We start from the raw sequence: 17,589 nt of genomic DNA, 5'->3' as shown, positions 1-17,589 counted from the left end.
TAGATGAGCTAGCTTGGTGAGAGTATGACATCATGACTTATGGTAGAGTTTATAGCTTTAATGAGCCGTTGCTAGGAAACAGTCACGCATCTAAGCAACAGACAGTAAACAAACCGTTGCACATTGACATAGAGCTGGAGAATGACTCGTGTTTACAGTGAGAAAAGAACGTAATGCACCAGCACGAGATGTCTGCTAGCTCTGTATTTGATGGCGCAGTCTTTATGTCATCCGAGATGAAGCTTATAGAGGATTTCAAGCGAGACACGCACCCTGATAAAGTGAATCTCGCTGGGAGGGGTGAGTGATTTTACTACCTCTGCTTCAGACTGGACATGGACTACTACCACCTATAATGATGATGGTTAAATTAAAGACCCTATAAAATCAAAATTGAATTTTAGCTCTTTTGCTCTTAAGATCATTTATATGCTAGTGTTCTCCTAAAATGTCAGATATACAGGAAAATGGATCAAACGTGTAATTGATGCATTTTGCACTAGTATAATTCACACACAAAAAATGACAACTCTGCAATTTACATCTTACTTTCTTCTAATATACACACAACACTGGCTGTTTATAATCAAATGTAGCCTACATTTTTCTCAATGACCAGAGTATGTTGGAGAGCATGGACAAACCACATGGCTTCCTCTTGTACGAAAAATTAAGCAGCAAATTGCCACAGACCCGACTATAAACCCTGAGTACCCACCCATCCTTGGGATCCCAGAATTCACCAGGAGGTCAACCGAGCTTGCACTGGGCAAAGATAGCCCCGCCATTGTTGAAAGCAGGGTAATATCCTTTAATTATTTTCGGTAACCGATGTCACACTGTAGACTAACCTTCTTTAAAATATATTCTCACAATTGTTGAATGCTCACTTTAATCCCCAATCTCGCATGTGATCAACAACGACTCGCAAGCTGAATACACTGATAGCACTTTTAGAGGCTTGGTACATATCCAATGTGCAGTTTGTTTGTAGAGGGTGTAAAGCCAGTCGGCTTCAACACTATCATGAAATGACAGTACAAGCTGTAAACTGCATATAGCTTTTAGTCATTGAACTACGGAGAAGACGTGACGCAGATGGGTTAGTCACCCACATCAGACATAGTCAGAGATATTGGTGCTGAATAGAAACTAACCTCCACTGATCACTTCAGTATTTTTTAACTAATTAACATGACACTTCAGTGTTCATATTCAGGTTATATGTGAATAAAAACCTAAATTCAATCTGTTCCTCATATAAAGTGATTGCGTCTCTTCAGAAAATTTGGACTAAACTGCTCAATTCATATGGATTAGTTTTACAATCTCGTTTTTTTGAAGCATCAAAGTGGCAGTTGCGTAGCTGTCAATCGAGGGAAAGAAAGCTCTCAGATCTTCATTTGTGTTTTGAAGATGAACGAATGTCTTGTGGGTTTGGAACGACGTGGGTTTGGAACGACATGAGAGTGAGTAATTAATGACAGAATTTCCATTTTTGGGTGAACTATCCCTTTAAGAAAAGAGGCCTGACAACAACAGTCTTTACATATCTGTCAACCTTAAAGGGATAGTCCTAAAATGAAAATTAAGGCATAATTTACTCACCCTGGTGATGTTCTAATGCCATATGCCCTTCTTTCTTTTGTGAGCCACAAAAGGAGAATTAAAAAAAAAAAAAAAAAAAAAAGAGTCCTGCTCGTGCTTGTATAATGCCGGTGAATAGCGACCAGCATCAAGCTTTTTAAAAAGGATGCAAAAGTATCACAGAATTATCCCATGCTGTATATTCTAAGTGTTCTGGGGGTATACAAAAGGGTTTGGTGAAAAACAAACCAAAATTTAATGTATCATTTATCAAAATTCTTGACCTTGGCCATTAAGGAAGGTTGCAAGACTTTTTTTGTTCTGTATTTCATGTTGTGTTTTTGTTAATCTTGATTTCTCACAACTTGTGTGATTTTTCTGGGGGAGACAGAGTAAACTGAAGCACTATTAGTTTCTCACGAATGTGCACATCGTGCAGCCATGCAGAGAAGACCAACAGCCAAGGTTAAATAATACATTACATTTTGGGTTGTTTTTCAACAAACCATACCCCCAGAACACTTGTAATATGTGGCATGTGTTGCATGGGATAATTCTGTGATACTTTTGCATCTTTTTCAAAAAGCTTAATGCTGGTTGCTATTCATTGTCATTATATGGACGAGCATGAGCGGGACATTTTTCTTTTTAATTCTCCTTTTGTGGTCGATAAAAGAAAGAAGGGCATACTACATTAGAACAACACCAAGATGAGTAAATGATGACTTAATTTTAATTTCAGGGTGAACTATCCCTTTAAGCATTTCAACCAGAAGAAACAAGCAAATCCACATGATTTAAAAGAGGAATATAATGTCACTGGTAATGTAGAACAGTGATTCCCTACCAGGGGTCATCTGTGGGTACTTAAGTCTGTTAAACCTATAAGAACAGAAATTGCAACTTTTGGTTTCTTTTATAAATAAATTTGACATTTGGCCATTCTCAGAAAACGCTTCCCCATGATTGTCCCCCAGAACTGTCAAACTTGCGACAGACAAGCAAGCTCAGGTGTCTTGTTATGGTGAGTCTGTTTTTCACACACAATCAGGAGTGTCATGCAGAGTTCAAAGGACACAACAATGTATCCACAAGCTCAGATATTGAGTTGAGTTGATTTTGAATGCAACTTCCAAAAAATCGTATCTGTGATAACTAAAATGCATGATAATTATGGATGATTAAGTGTATGTCTAAATTGGCAAAAATCACCCTCAAAATGAAAATGTCAAAGCTGTTCTTTTCCATATGATGAAAATAAATGGTGATAAGTGACTGAAATGATCAATTGCAATTTTTCTTAGTTAATAAAATAATAATAATTGTATGTTCAGTTTTTAATCTGAGTCTCTTTGCAAGCTAAATAAAATGTGTACCATGCCAGTACTTACAGTCTGTTAGTTTAAAAGTCCCATAGCAGATCTAGACAAGTGGAGCAAGGAAGGTGGAGGGTTTCAGCAGAACTCTGACAATGTGCTGCAGGACAAGCTTACAGCGAGCACTGAAACAGGCTATTTAAATGTTGAGCCTTGTAGTAAACAAGTCTTTCCCAACCCTGTTCGTACACCAACAGTGCACATTTTGGATGTCTCCCTCTGTTTCTGGTCTTGGAGTCTCTACTAATAAGCTGATGAGTTGAATCAGGTGTGTTTGATTAGGAAGCAATTGAAAATCTGTAGTGTTGGTGTGCCTCCAGGAACAGGGTTGAGAAACACTGTAGTAAATGATTGATAGCTTATTGCATTTAAAGGACCTATCAGCCTGTGCCATCTAGGGTTTCATGACTGAATTAGATATTTGAACTAGTTTTTTTTTGTCTTTCATTCCACTGTCTTGCATTTTTAAGGCCAATTCACACTGTACCAACAGACGGCGACCAATGCGGATAATCATCAGATTACAGTACATTACTTCTCAGACGTTCCACGACAATGTTCAGTTGTGCTGACTAACGCCAGCAGACTCCAACAGGGGTAACACATTAATGTGACAAAAGTGTCCGTTGCCGTTGGCTGCTGTCTGTCGGTGCAGTGTGAATTGGCCTTTAAATGCAAAAACATATTCTTTGTGAATGGTTCCTTATATCTTTCGCCAAGGGACCCAAACCAATCAGCTAGTGCCCATCCAAAAAATGTGTTGCATGATGTCCCTGAACACATTATTAAATGTTTTTTGTTGTTGTTTTAAAAGTAAATCAGGATTAATAATTATAATGGCCACTTTTGTCAAATAAATGATCATCTTGTCTCAATACATTCTGGTTTGGCAAAAGGGTATTTGAGCCTCAATGAGGGGGTTGAGGGGGTAAATATTAAGACAGAAAAAAAAAAAAAAAAAACGGAGAGTTGGGAAATACTGATGTTGTGAAGTACATTTAGTTTCCAAATCACCAAATTAAATTTGAAATGTGTTTGGAAATGCTGTAGGTGTTTGGCGTCCAAACAATTGGATGTACTGGAGCAGTTCGCCTGGGCGCTGAGTTACTGAGATCCTGGTACTGTTCAAGTTCTTCCTGGAGCGGACCCATCCTGCTCTCCTCTCCCTGTGATGGTGAGTACAAAATGTGCAGATACCATAATGTGGATTTTTTTTGTCTTTTATGTAGAAATTAAATTCTAATGTTCAGTAATTTTAGACCAAAAACTGAAGATGAATCTATATCTGAGATTTGAATATGCAATAGTAGCACATGTGGTAATTTCTCTGACGTTTCTTGAAGACTCATTGACAGGCTTCTTTAAGGCAGTGGGGATTGAGGATGTGCGACATTATCGGTACTGGGATGCAGAATCCAATGAAGTGTGTGTGGAAAACATGGTGCATGACTTGGAGAACGCTCCGGAACGGTGTGTAGTGGTTCTGTTTGCTTCAGGCCACCGTCCCACTGGTGCTAAACTCTCTCAAGAGGACTGGAAATGTGTAGCTGAGGTCATGATGGTACGGTCTAGGAATGAAAAAAGAAATCGAGCTTAAAAATGACATTTTTTCCTTGAATTTTTTTCAGTTTAATTATTTAGAAAGTTTATTATCAGGTGTGTAAGGCCAGTTAGACACTAAGGGTAAGATCAAATATACTTCAGCCTCACAGTTTTTTTTTTATCCATAATTCAAGTTAGTCTTGATAAATAAGTAAAAAAAATTGTTGTATACTACACTGACCATTAATGGATGGTGTATTGCTTTGATCTCATCAACATCATTAGTGTATATATAGCATAGTTCAAGCTTTTATCACTAATGACTACAGAGTTGGTCAGTGGCATTTGATTTATAAGGATTCCATGAATGAAATTCCTGTTATCTGGAAGTTTTTCAATCCCAATCTTTCTCTTTCTCTTGATTAGAAGCGCCAGTTGTTTCCATTCTTCTTGATGTCTGCCCAAGGCTTGTGCAGTGGTTCCCTTGAGCAAGACGCCTGGGCTGTTCGTCATTGTGTGTCTTTGGGGCTTGAACTGCTCTGTGCTCAGTCTTTTTCTCACAGCTTTGGCCTCTATGGTGTGTTTACTGTACCATTTTAAATTATGTTATAGTTTAAATTACTAAAAACCATGTCTAAGTGTTAAGCTACTAGAATTATTTTGGCTAATGACGTTGGCAGGTGAGAGAGTGGGGCATCTTCTCTGCGTCTTAAAGCAGAACATGCTGGCCGTGCAATCTCAAGCTGAGAAACTTGTTCAGACACTTTGGTCCTGCCCACCGATGGAAGGGGCCAGGGTGGTTGCTGCTATATTAAGTAATCCTGCCCATTTAGTTGAGTGGTAAGACTTATTTCATTCATTAATGCATTTTAACATGATTAAAATGTTTATTTAAAGGAGTCATGACATGGATTTTTATTATTTTAAAAATGGTTCTTGAGGTTTACTTATAATGTAAAAAAAAAAAAAAAATTATATATATATATATTTGTGGAAAAACGATTATTGTCAACACTCCTTTTGACCCTCTGTCTTTAAAACAGATCATTTAAGGGATAGTTCACCTGAAAATAAAAATTCTGTCATCATTTACTCACACTCAAGTTGTTCCAAACCTATATGAATTTCTTTCTTCTGCTGAACACAGAAGAAGATATTTTGAAGAATATGGGTAACCAAACAGCTGCTGGGCCCCATTGACTTCCATAGTAAATAAATAAATAAAAAATACTATGGAAGTCAATGGGGCCCATCAACTGTTTGGTTACTGACATTCTTAAAAATATCTTCTTTCTGAGAAGATATTTTTTTCTTAAGTCAACGTATATTACACAATACAGATATATATATATCATAGTTATATTTAACCCGTCCGTTATTGCTGTGGAAAGAATCACGCTTTTTCATGGCCTGTTGAAAGTACCTTGTTAATGCTTAAGTGTCCTGTTGGTTTTTTTGTTGGTTGAATGGTGAGTAGAATAATGTCATCTCATTGTACCCAGTTTAAAAATAAAACATATTATTGCATTCATAGAGCGAGCCTTTCACTGACTGTTTACAGCTTAACGTAAGTTACACCCATAATTCGCGCAAAGCGTCATGGGGCGTCGGAATAAGGTGGATAAAACTATCGTTTACAGACAAAGCATTTTGAAATCATTTATTTACGTTTTTGATGCAGCTGCTGTCAGATCCAATATAGTTGTCTGCTTCATCTTTCAACAAAAGTTTCTTTGTGAACTCTCCATTACACCGTGCTTTGTTTACTAAACGAAATGCTCCGAACAAACATGTAATCCTCTGACGCGATCCGGGACGCCATTAAAACAAATCATCCACTTGTTCCTGACGCTGGAATCCTTCTGAAGTCTTTACAGAGACACAAAAGAGCTGTTTAAACTGGAAGTGTCAAAGAGAACGTTCATTCACTCTTCCGTTTGTCCTGTTGTCAAGTGTGTGGAGTATGTCAGAAGCTGAACTCGCATCTGTATACTGTATCCAGTGTAGACAGCATCAGTGATTATAATGGGTTCTATTTGCTTTTGACGAAATGTGACATTTGCATCTGGTGTAGGCAAATGTCAGCCTTAAAGCGACTAAATGCCAGTGGGTGGGGCCTATGGTGCGATAATGTATAACAATTATTTGATGTCTTGCTCTGGAGGAAGTCATATACAAATGTATTTGCCCATGTGACGTCACAAATCCAAATGTATCCAAATGAGCCATTTTTAGAGCTTGGTTAAGTAAATGCTTTGTTTATAATGAGGAAGATGATGATTTAAAGGAGACCTATTATGCCCCTGTTTACAAGATGTAATATAAGTCTCTGGTGTCCCCAGAATGTGTCTGTAAAGTTTCAGCTCAAAATGCCCCACAGATCATTTATTATAGCTTGTCAAATTTGCCCCTATTTGGGTGTGAGCAAACACACGCCATTTTTGTGTGTGTGTCCCTTTAAATGCAAATGAGCTGCTGCTCCCGGCCCGCTTTCCAAAAGAGGGCTTTAACAGCTCGCGCTTCAGTTGCTCAACAACAACAAAGCTGGAGAATCTCACGCAGCCAAAATGATTATTGTCAGTAACGGTGTTCAGACTTACTTTGTTCAAACCGGAGTTGGACACTGATGGAGAGATTCAGGAAGAAGTTACAACTTTTAGAATGAAACTGGATGTTTCTGAATGGTTAGTGGATAAATTTATGTAGTTGCTGTGGATTTGATTCAACTCATCGACTTGCATGTGCCTCATGTTAATCTTTTGTGCAAATCCAGCATTGATTTGACCCTCGTTTGTGAAGCAGTCTGGCATAAATTACATCACATAGTAGTAGTCTAAGCTGCTTTGTGGGTGAGTCATGAGTAACACCGATACATTTCTGTCAAACAAAACTTCTGTTTGTGCTGGCATAAAGTAATAGAACATATGAAGACTAAGGGAAAGCACATGGAAAGTGGAGCTGCCTGAACCAAAGAAACACATTGCATTACTTAAAAATTGTCATCTGCAGCTTTGCCTCCCTTGCGAAGACAAAATGGCGGCGCCATGGGTGGAAACGTTCAGATTAAGGGGCGGTAATATTATAATAAGATCCCCTTCCGACGTCACTAGGGGAGAAAAATCTGAGCGCCTCATTTTTTCACATGCTTGCAGAGAAAGGCTTAACAAAACAAAGTTACTGGGTTGTCCTTTTTCATGTTTTCTGGGTTGGCAGATGCACCGGGGACCCAATTATAGCACTTAAACACAGAAAAAGTCATATATATACGTCCCCTTTAAATTTTGATGTTTTAATGGTACAAAGTCCTCTTATATGTCAAAAGATCAAGGCAAATTTGATTTCTCATGTCATGACCCCTTTAATGTTCATACATTCTTTGCATTTCACTTCTGCACTAGCTTGTTTCCTAGTCTAGCTTTCTAATAAACCTGTGGCCGTTTGCATAAACTGCTTAGGCTAAAAGTTAGTCATCCATTTTTTTTTTTAAAAGTCAGTTAAATAAAAAGTTAGATCGGTCTAATTTTAATCAGAAAATTAAAACTTATTACCTCTTGTCTCACTGCTAGTTGATCAAATAGAAAAAGTACACTTTAAATACCCGGATGATGCACTTAATTAACTGAATAAACAAAGATGTTGGAATGTTGGAAACTTCTTGCACTCAACTGTTGCAGGTTTAATTACGTAGCAGAGGGGGAGGAGCTATCAGACTCTGATGTTGAATGACAAAATAAACAGAAAATTCATACACTACACGGCTGAGTGCATAGTGTATAGTGCGTCATTTGGGACACAACTACAGTCTCAACATAGTGGTTAAGTTTATGCAACTGGCCCCTGGCATTTTTGAATACTGAATATTGTTGTATCTCCGAGGAGTTGCTTATGTTCCTCTATTGTAAGTTGCTTAGCATATGCTAAATGCATGAATGTAAATGTTATTTTTTCACAGCATTTTATGTTATGTTATAATGTCCTCATAAAGTATTTGGATACTTAAGTCACACAAAATGCATGAATGCCACTGAATTACAGTACATACAAAATATCAAACCAAGAGGCGTGTGCAAACAGATGCAGCTAGATGCTTTTTCTCAGAAGTAACCAATTTCATTTTTTTTTTTTTTTTTTTTTTTTTTATCAAGATGCTTTCAAGGTCTTTTTTAATGGATGTATGAAGTCAGTTCTCCTCAAGTTTACACAGGTATCTTATTATCATATGTAGTTCATCACATTACATTTATGAACATTATTAATACTTTGTGTTAGTTTTGAACAGTTTTATCATTTAAAACATTTTGTCGAATGATTTGCTTAAAAGAATGCCATTATTATCTCTGCATAATGCCATTCATTTGGTTTGACATTTTATTATACACTAAGTGTGGCTTAAGTTTCTAAACATGTTTTCTGTGTATGTGGCCCTTGGCACTTTTGTATTAGAACATCTGATTGTCACTCACAGTCTCTTTATATCAAAGCTACCTATAGATTAGTTTGTTCTTGACCGTAACCATTTCATTTATGCTTAATGTTCAAAAGCAAATGTGAAATCATTCACTCCTGAAATTACCATTTCAAATTAAGAACATCTCGATTTGAACACTGAACATCACACTTGTGAACACGCGTAAATGCAGTAATGATTTTGAGATGAACAAACGCCCAAGGCTTTCTATTCTTTATGCAAACATTGTGCTGAAATTAGAAATCTTTTTATTATTCAGCAAATGAGTCTGAAGTTTTTCTCAGGCAGGAAGGTGTGAAGGCCATTGCTGAACGTTGCATGCTAATCCGAGAACGTCTGCGTGAGAGACTGAGGATTTTAGGTGGTCCGGGGCGTTGGGATCACATAATAAAACCTGGAGGACTTTATTGCTGTTTTGGACTGAATGGTGAGTGGTACATTACACATGCATGAATATAGTTCCACTTTCTTCATATTTTTGAGCTAGCAGTTCAGCATGCTAATATTGCAAGAGGAGCTCAATACTACAGTATACATTTAAATGTATGCTTGAAACACTGTAATGGAGTAATGAATTTAATGTTGTCTACCAGCTCAACAGGTGGAGTTTCTGATTCAGAGGAAACACATCTACTTGTTACCCAACGGGTGTCTAAACGTTAGTGCCATTAACAGCCGTAACCTGGACTATGTTGCTGAATCCATCCATCAAGCCATGAACTCTCAACTCTGATTTCACTTCATAAGCTTACTTCAACTTTTCATCTGCAAAATGCTTTTCATTAAATATGCAGTGGGAATTTTTGCCTTTGAATCTTCAGTAGGTATATTTCAAATATATTCAAACAAAGTACTGAGCACACTAAAACTTTTGAAACTTAGACTTAACTTTTAATGAAGGCTGTAATGCAGGCAGAGCTGCAATAGACTTTGCTGGTTCCCTGCTCTTAAATACTGTATTTGAATACTGTACTTGAATATCAATAGGCCTATTGGCCGTGTGTATATATAGGGTATATTTACATAGAAATTAAGAAATAAAAGTACATCTGTATATCACCCCCAGCCTTGTGTGATGCCAGTTATCAAGCAACATTCTCACATTTCCCTCCCGTACAACACTCAAAAGTGTATTCATTAGCAAATTCACACATCAGTATTCTAAACATATAATAGCATGGTCTTACCATTTTTCTCTTCTAAAATACACTGTATTAAGGTTTTGTTTTCGTTTTTTTGATGAGAGAGCCACAAAAAGCACAGTTTCCACACTTGAAATCTTCATCATGCTTGTGATATGGCATGTTTCATTACAAAATCAATCCAAGGCAAAAAATCTTGAATGATAATATAAGTGCACAGTGTACAAATAACTAGTTACCACATTATTTCTTATTATTGTTCTTAAAAAAAAACGGCCGCAACCCAGCAAAGCTGTTCCAGAGGCTATATCTAGATCAGGGGTGTCCAAACTCGGTCCTGGAGGGCCACTGTCCTGCAGAGTTTAGCTCCAACTCCAATTAAGCACACCTGAACCAGCTATTCAAGGTCTAATTAGGTATACTAGAAACTTTCAGGCAGGTGTGTTGAGGTAAACTCTGCATGACAGTGGCCCTCCAGGACCGAGCTTGGACACCCCTGATCTAGATGGTCGTGACAGACTAAGTTGCTTTCCACATTAAGAGTGATAGACTCTATTTTGCTCTAAGACAAAACTGCAAATGAAGACAGAATTGATCAAAACAATTCCTACCGGGACAAACACAACTTTACTTACAGTAAGAGGTTTCAAAACATTTAACATTAATCAAAGGAAATTACCGTAGCAATTTGAACAATGTTTTTAAGAAATCAATATGCCTCTTATGCCCATTAGTCAGGTCTAATAGTCTTTTACCTTTAATAGTCTCATACGGTTGTGCTCCACAGATAATTTACTGCATTCTTTGTAGTGACAGCAGGGACAGCAGCATGTCGCCCACACAGTGACAGTTCAATACCGTCCAAATACATCTGGTGAAGACCAACAATCACTGCAGTTCTGATGGCTATTTCCTCCACATGAGTTTAACTGCCCTCGGAATGGTGACTCACAGCTCCTGACAAATCTTTTTTCTGGTTCACCATATTTGAATTGCACGCAAAATACAGTGTGAGAATCATAAATGTTTTGGTTTTGAGGATCAAAAATTTTTTTGCCCCAATATTTTACATTATACTACTGTTTATTCCAATCCAATTGGTTGAGCGGTGTTCCAAGAGTTTTGATATTCAGTCCAGTAACACTGGGACCTTGATAATGGTATGTGATTATGGTTTGCGTTGAGGTAAATAGACCTTAGTCAAGGTAGATATTTAGTTTTAAGAGGATGAAAAGGAGGCTGCGAGGGATAATTACAATGGCATGCACTGTATAAAGGTCCTTAGATCACATGTTATTTTCAAAACTGTTCTGACAGCTACACTCAATGCCTCTACTTCAGGGCGCTATGCTTCCCAGGTTAGGCTCCAGCGTTTCTCGTTCCTCGCTCTTCTGGCATACCTGTACAAGGTCCTCCCCTTTGGGCTGCCCCTGTCTCCCCGCGGCTTTACCAAGGTTGTGGAAGCTGGGAGGTGGGCATTCGTATTCTGAACTCTCGACGACTAGCTCATTCTAACTCATTCTCGAGATCTATTTTGCGAACACAGGAACCAGGTGCACTGGCACCTCAGCCATCTGGGGCTTTGGGTCAACTGGGAGAAGAGCAAGGCCTCCCCTGTGCAGAGCATCACTTTTCTCGGTATGGAGTTGAACTCGCTGGGAATGCCCAATCAGCTCTGTGCTTTCCTTCCTGCAAGAGAGGCTGGAGCGGAGGCTGTCCCCCTCCACGTTGAAAGTGTATGTTGCTGCCATCTCAGCACATCACGATGTAGTTGATGGTAGGTTGCTGGGAATGCATGATCTGGTCATCAGGTTCCTGAGAGGCGCCAGGAGGTTAAATCCTCTCAGGCCTTGCCTCATTTCCTCCTGGGACCTCTCTGTGGTCCTTTCTAGTCTGCAGAGAGCTCCCTTTGAGCCGCTGGAGTCAATAGAGCCTAAGATCCTGTCTCTAAAGACAGTGCTCCTAACCACACTCAAAAGGGTGGGTGACCTGCAGGCATTTTCAGTCAGCAAATCGTGCCTTGAGTTCAGGCTGGCCTTGTCTGACGTAATCCTGAGACCCTGGCCTTGATATGTGCACAAAGTTTTCACCACTCCTTTTAGGAACCAGGTGGTGAACTTGCAAGCACTGTCCCCAGTAGAGGCACACCCAGCCCTTGCGTTGTTGTGTCCCGTTCGTTTTTACATTGTGTTTACGTGGACTGCACTCAGAGCTTCAGAAGCTCTGACCAGCTTTTTGTCTGCTTGGAGGTCAGCAGAAGGTAAAGGCTGTCTCCAAACAGAGGTTGGCTCACTGGATATAGTGGATGCCATTACCTTGGCATACCAATCCAAAGGTGAGCTGTGCCTCCTCGTAGTGAGGGCTCACTTCACTCTGGGTTTTGCCTCCTCCTGGGCTTTGGTGCGTGGCACCTCTCTGGCAGACATCTGCAGAGCTGTGGGCTGGGCGACACCTACGCTGGGCACTGCGTAGGTTACAACTGTGTGAGGGCAGTTGCCAAAAAGGCACGCTACAGCTTGCTAGCATCTGTGTCTCCAACACTTGTAACAGAGTTCAGTGGCTGTGGTGCTGCCATAAAAACCATTACGCATATGGAGAGTTCCCGTAAACAACATATGCCAACATTAGTTATTTGTATATAGCCTATTAATACATTAAAGGGTTAGTTCACCCAAAAATTAAAATTCAGTCATTAAAGGGTTAGTTCACCCAAATATTAAAATAGTGTCATTTATTACTCAGTGAGGCCTGCATAGCCAGCAATGACACTCCCTCTCTCAAGATCCATAAAGGTAATATATCTAAAAACATATTTAAAACAGTTCAATCAGTTGAATCAGTCGGAGAGCCAAAGTCACGTGATTTCAGCAGTTTAGCCGTTTGATAGGAGGTCCGAATCACTGATTCGATTCGTTAAAGCTCTGAAGCAGTGTTTTGAAATCGCCCATCACTATATTGTTGAAAAGTTGTTATTTTGTATTTTTGGCACACAAAAAGTATTCTCGTCGCTTTATAATATTAAGGTAGAACCAGTGAACTCACATGAACTGTTTTAAATATGTTTTTAGTACCTTTATGGATCTTGAGAGAGGAAGTGTCATTGCTGGCTATGCAGGCCTCACTGAGCCATCGGATTTAATTAAAATATCTTAATTTGTGTTCCGAAGATGAATGAAGGTCTTATGGGTGTAGAACGACATGAGGGTGAGTAATAAATGACATTATTTTTATTTTAGGGTGAACTAAGCCTTTAATTACTCACTCTCATGTCGTTCCACACCCGTAAGACCTTCGTTCATCTTCAGAACACAAATTAAGATATTTTTGATAAAATCCGATGGCTCAGTGAGGCCTCCATTGACCGCAAGATAATTAACACTTTCAATGCCCAGAAAGCTACTAAAGACATATTTAAAACAGTTCATGTGAGTACAGTGGTTCTACCTTAATATTATAAAGCGACGAGAATACTTTTGTGTGCCAAAAAAACAAAATAACAACTTTATTCAACAATATCTATTGATGGGCAACTTCAAAAAACTGCTTCATGAAGATTCAAAGCTTTATGAATCTTTTGTTTTGTATCAGTGGTTTGGAGCGGCAAAATCACATGATTTTAGTAAACGAGGCTTCATTACGTCATAAGTGTTTCGAAATTTCAATAGTTCACATGACTTTGGCAGTTTGATACGCGCTCCAAACCACTGATTCAAAACAAAAGATTCGTAAAGCTTCAAAGCTTCATGAAGCAGTGTTTTGAAATTGCCCATCACTAGATAATGTTGAATAAAGTCGCTATTTTTTTTTTTTTTTTTTTTTTTACTTTTTTTTCACAAAAAGTATTCTCATCGCTTTATAACATTAAGGTTGAACCACTGTACTCACATGAACTCTTTTAAATATGTCTTTAGTAGCTTTCTGGCATTGAAAGAGGAAATGATCTTGCTGGCAACCAAGCCATAGGGTTTTATCAAAAATATCTTAATTTGTGTTCCGAAGATGAACGAAGGTCTTACAGGTATGGAACGACATGAGGGTGAGTACTTAATGACAGAATTTTCATTTTTGGGTGAGCTAACCCTTTAACAATGTCGAGACTACAATATATTAACTATGAATTAACTATAAACTAATAGTTTGTTAATGATTTGTAAGTACTTTATTACTGTATACTTATTATAAAGTGCTAACACTAAAGCTAATAAACTAACTAACTAAAAAAAAAAAAAAAAACTAATCCTTTATTTAAAAAAAGAGTCTATAGAGTCTAGTTTCAAAAACTCAAACTCCATTACGGTCATGTTGACAAAGCTGCTACTTGAGGAAATATCATGTGCTCTTCTGCTGTTTTTTTATTTGTCAGTTAAGTTTGAAATGAACCCAGTCACATGGCATAAACTGGACGGATATTAAATCGATAAGATGGTCAACAAAATGAAAGTGATAGGGAAAAAATGATGTAGGGGACACTACCTTGACCTTGAGCAGAAGTACTCAGGCATGTCAATCATTTCTCTCCAGGCTGAGATATAAGTTCACAGCGACACGGTCAGGGCACTTAGAAGATCATAGAAACACTCTACCATCATGGAAGAGCACTCTTTGAAAACCAGGCAACTACAAATATCTGCACATTTCAACCTTTGTTTCCATGCCTCAAGCACAGGAGAAAGTGGAGAGGTAATCCATGTGCTCTTGTCATGAGTGGTTTATATATAAAGACACAATGCGTCATATTCATGTTTCAGCAGAAGCATACCAGTTTTTTTGTAACACTTTGATGTTACAAAAGTCGGTTGATGTTCTGAGCTGACCTTTTATATTCTCGATGAGTGTTGTTTGGTCAGAATTGGATGTGTTTCATCAATGACATGTCACTGATCTGTCAAGATTTTCCAGGTATTGTAAAGTGCATGCTACAATTCGGAAAACGCACTGAATTATACAGTGGAATTGTGAGTGTAGTCAGCAAACATGCACCTTATTCACGAGATGATTCTTCAGAAAGAGATTTTAGTGTGAAGAACCACTGAAATAGCAGTGACAGTTCATCCAAAAAAGAAAGTACTGTCATAATTTACTCAGCCTCATTTCAAACCTGTATGACTTTCTTTCTTCTATGGAAAACAAAAGGAGATATTGTGCTAGTTGCTTTTTGCCACACAATTATGAAAATTTGGATAATAGCTTTCAAGCTTCAAAAAGATACAAAAGCACCATAAATGTAGTCCATATGACTATGCATTATATTCCATGTCTTCTGAACCCATGTGATAGATTTGTGAGAAACACACTACAGTTCAAAAGTTTGGGGTGAGTAAGATTTTTCAATGTTTTTGAAAGAAGTCTTCTGCTCGCCAAGGCTGCATTTATTTGTACATATAATACAGTAAAACCAGTAATATTGTGAAATATTACAATTTAAAATAGCTATTTTTAAAATATATTATAATGATTACAAAGCCATTACTCCAGTCTTTAGTGACATGATGATCCTGCAGAAATCATATAATATGCTGATTGACAGCAAACAAAGGAAAATAAAAATCCATTTTATGCTTTTTTATGCCTTAAATGATAACTAAATGCAATTTATATGTAATTTGCACAAATGTATTCCATAATATGCGGCTACTTTTTATATAGCCTCCAATGAAAAAAGATGCTTCCATTTTTCAATGCTTTTCATAAAGGGCACAATGTACATCAAGCGAAACTGAAGAACAAACTGGTGTGACATAATTTCCAACAAAATCATTTGGAGTTCATTTCAGGAGTTTGAATAAGCTTGCTAAAGCAAACTTTACAGAAAAGTTCGCTCTGGCTGGTAAACTACCACTGGTCTGTAATATGTAGGCATGCCTGCTTTGATGTGGAATTCTTCTATGGCTCATTTCTTCTGTTCAGTTAGTCAAGGTCAGACGCAAGTAGAAGCATGAACACACTGGAGAGCTGCTTTATGAACTAGAAATTTAAGTTGTAATTCTAATTGAATTCTTAACTGCCTTTTTCTCACAACTTGTCACTCACATGCAATCAATAAGCAATAACCTGTCAGATTTTATTTGTTGTGACATACATAATGGCTGGAAGTTCTTTTATAGCTATCTGAGGTCAGCTTTTACATATTAAAGAGCTACCATGATAATCCAGTCTCAGCAGTTTATGGACATCTGAAAGCAGAGCTATTCCATTTTGTTCATATCTACCAAGGGTGCCAGTATTAAGGAAAGACACTGAATTGGTTATAAACTGCACACATATATACATATGCACTGCATACCCTCTCGAGCAAAAGGCTTTGCATCTGCAACAACTGTTCACCAGTCAAATCACACAGCTGGCACTCGGACTACTTCCGCAATTAAGGAGCTTCTCAACTGCTTTAATTTAACAAACTGGAATGAATTAAACAATCCATATGTCGATATTAATGGATGCTCAGTGGTTTCTTAGCTTCCCAAAAAAACTAGAAACAGCATGTTCAAGTTTTTCTACATGTCTTAACTGTAATCACAGTTACACTCCATTGTCATGTACTAGGTGCTTTACTGTACCTATTGTGATTAAATTAAGTTTAAATATTGGTTAACTGATTCGTATGTGATTTTTTTATGTCAGTAGTTGGCTCTGTCATTAATAAAATGTCAATAAAATTATGTTCTTGCTTTTTCATATTTTATTATTACTGTTTTTTTTTTTTGTTTTGTTTTTTAACATTGATAATAAAAAGAAACATTTCTTGAGCAGCAAATCAGCATATTAAAATGATTTCTAAAAGATCATGTGACACTGACTGGAGTGATGTGCTGAAAGTTCAGCATTGCCATCACAGGAAAAAATTAAAATCAAAATATGTTATTTTAAAATGTAATAATATTTGCAGACCCCTAACTTTTTTTGTACATTCTTGTGCCATCAGCCAATCAGTATTGTCAGTGTTTTAATGACTCTCTCTCTCTATATGTATATATATATATATATATATATATATATATATATATATATATATATACATACATACACACACACACACACACACAGTTATATATGCAAATACTGGCACCTCCAACAATCTCCAGTGGAGCAGAAAATTACTTCCATAATAAAGCACAGCAGCACATGTCCTGTCCTGAGACATATCCAGAAACTGGGCATTGCACAAATACCACATTTTTACAGACCCATTTTTAAAAACATTATCATTTCCTTGATCTTCCTCTGGTTCGACTTTACTGATTCAAAATCAGAAAGGTCTGCTGAAAAATGACTGGCTGCAATCTTCTGTTCCAAGCTTTACCAATTTAAAGTAGTGAACATGGCTGTTAAGTTTATTCAGACACCTCCCACCCTGGTTCTTATTTATTCCAAAAAGCTACCCTCTAGAAAATGCAGTCCCACATTAAACCTAGCCTAGTTAGGTTTAATGTGGGAAACCATGGAAACACCAAAGACTCTTTAATATTTACATGTT

General features: G+C 37.7%; 1 protein-coding gene across 3 annotated transcripts; it reads left to right on the top strand.

Moving 5' to 3' along the window:
• Positions 1–89: 89 nt before the first annotated feature.
• Positions 90–10,038, top strand: got1l1 (glutamic-oxaloacetic transaminase 1 like 1). 3 transcript variants are annotated; one of them, XM_051903327.1, is made up of 8 exons: positions 91–300; positions 620–801; positions 4,014–4,137; positions 4,307–4,524; positions 4,932–5,082; positions 5,186–5,345; positions 9,258–9,400; positions 9,567–10,038. In XM_051903327.1, the coding sequence occupies exons 1-8, from the start codon at positions 174–176 to the stop codon at positions 9,704–9,706; spliced, it is 1,245 nt and encodes a 414-aa protein (XP_051759287.1). In that variant the 5' UTR covers positions 91–173; the 3' UTR covers positions 9,707–10,038. The 3 variants fall into 3 exon arrangements, with proteins under 3 accessions (XP_051759289.1, XP_051759288.1, XP_051759287.1); XM_051903329.1 differs by lacking the exon at positions 5,186–5,345 and having other exon boundaries at positions 90–300; positions 9,567–9,712; XM_051903328.1 differs by lacking the exons at positions 4,932–5,082; positions 5,186–5,345 and having other exon boundaries at positions 90–300; positions 4,307–4,433.
• The last annotated feature ends 7,551 nt before the right edge of the window (positions 10,039–17,589 follow it).

Source organism: Ctenopharyngodon idella, chromosome 8, assembly GCF_019924925.1.
Source record: "Ctenopharyngodon idella isolate HZGC_01 chromosome 8, HZGC01, whole genome shotgun sequence".
NCBI classification, from domain to species: Eukaryota; Metazoa; Chordata; class Actinopteri; order Cypriniformes; family Xenocyprididae; genus Ctenopharyngodon; species Ctenopharyngodon idella.
Note: the sequence above shows the minus strand (reverse complement) of the source record. Positions and strands in the feature narration are given on the sequence as shown.

Bases quoted from the DNA above. Each gene is read 5' to 3' on its own strand.
- got1l1 (XM_051903327.1), top strand. From the start codon at position 174: ATGCACCAGCACGAGATGTCTGCTAGCTCTGTATTTGATGGCGCAGTC. The intron at 301-619 runs GTGAGTGATTTT...CTCAATGACCAG, and splicing joins AGTGAATCTCGCTGGGAGGG to AGTATGTTGGAGAGCATGGA. The intron at 9,401-9,566 runs GTGAGTGGTACA...GTTGTCTACCAG, and splicing joins TTGCTGTTTTGGACTGAATG to CTCAACAGGTGGAGTTTCTG.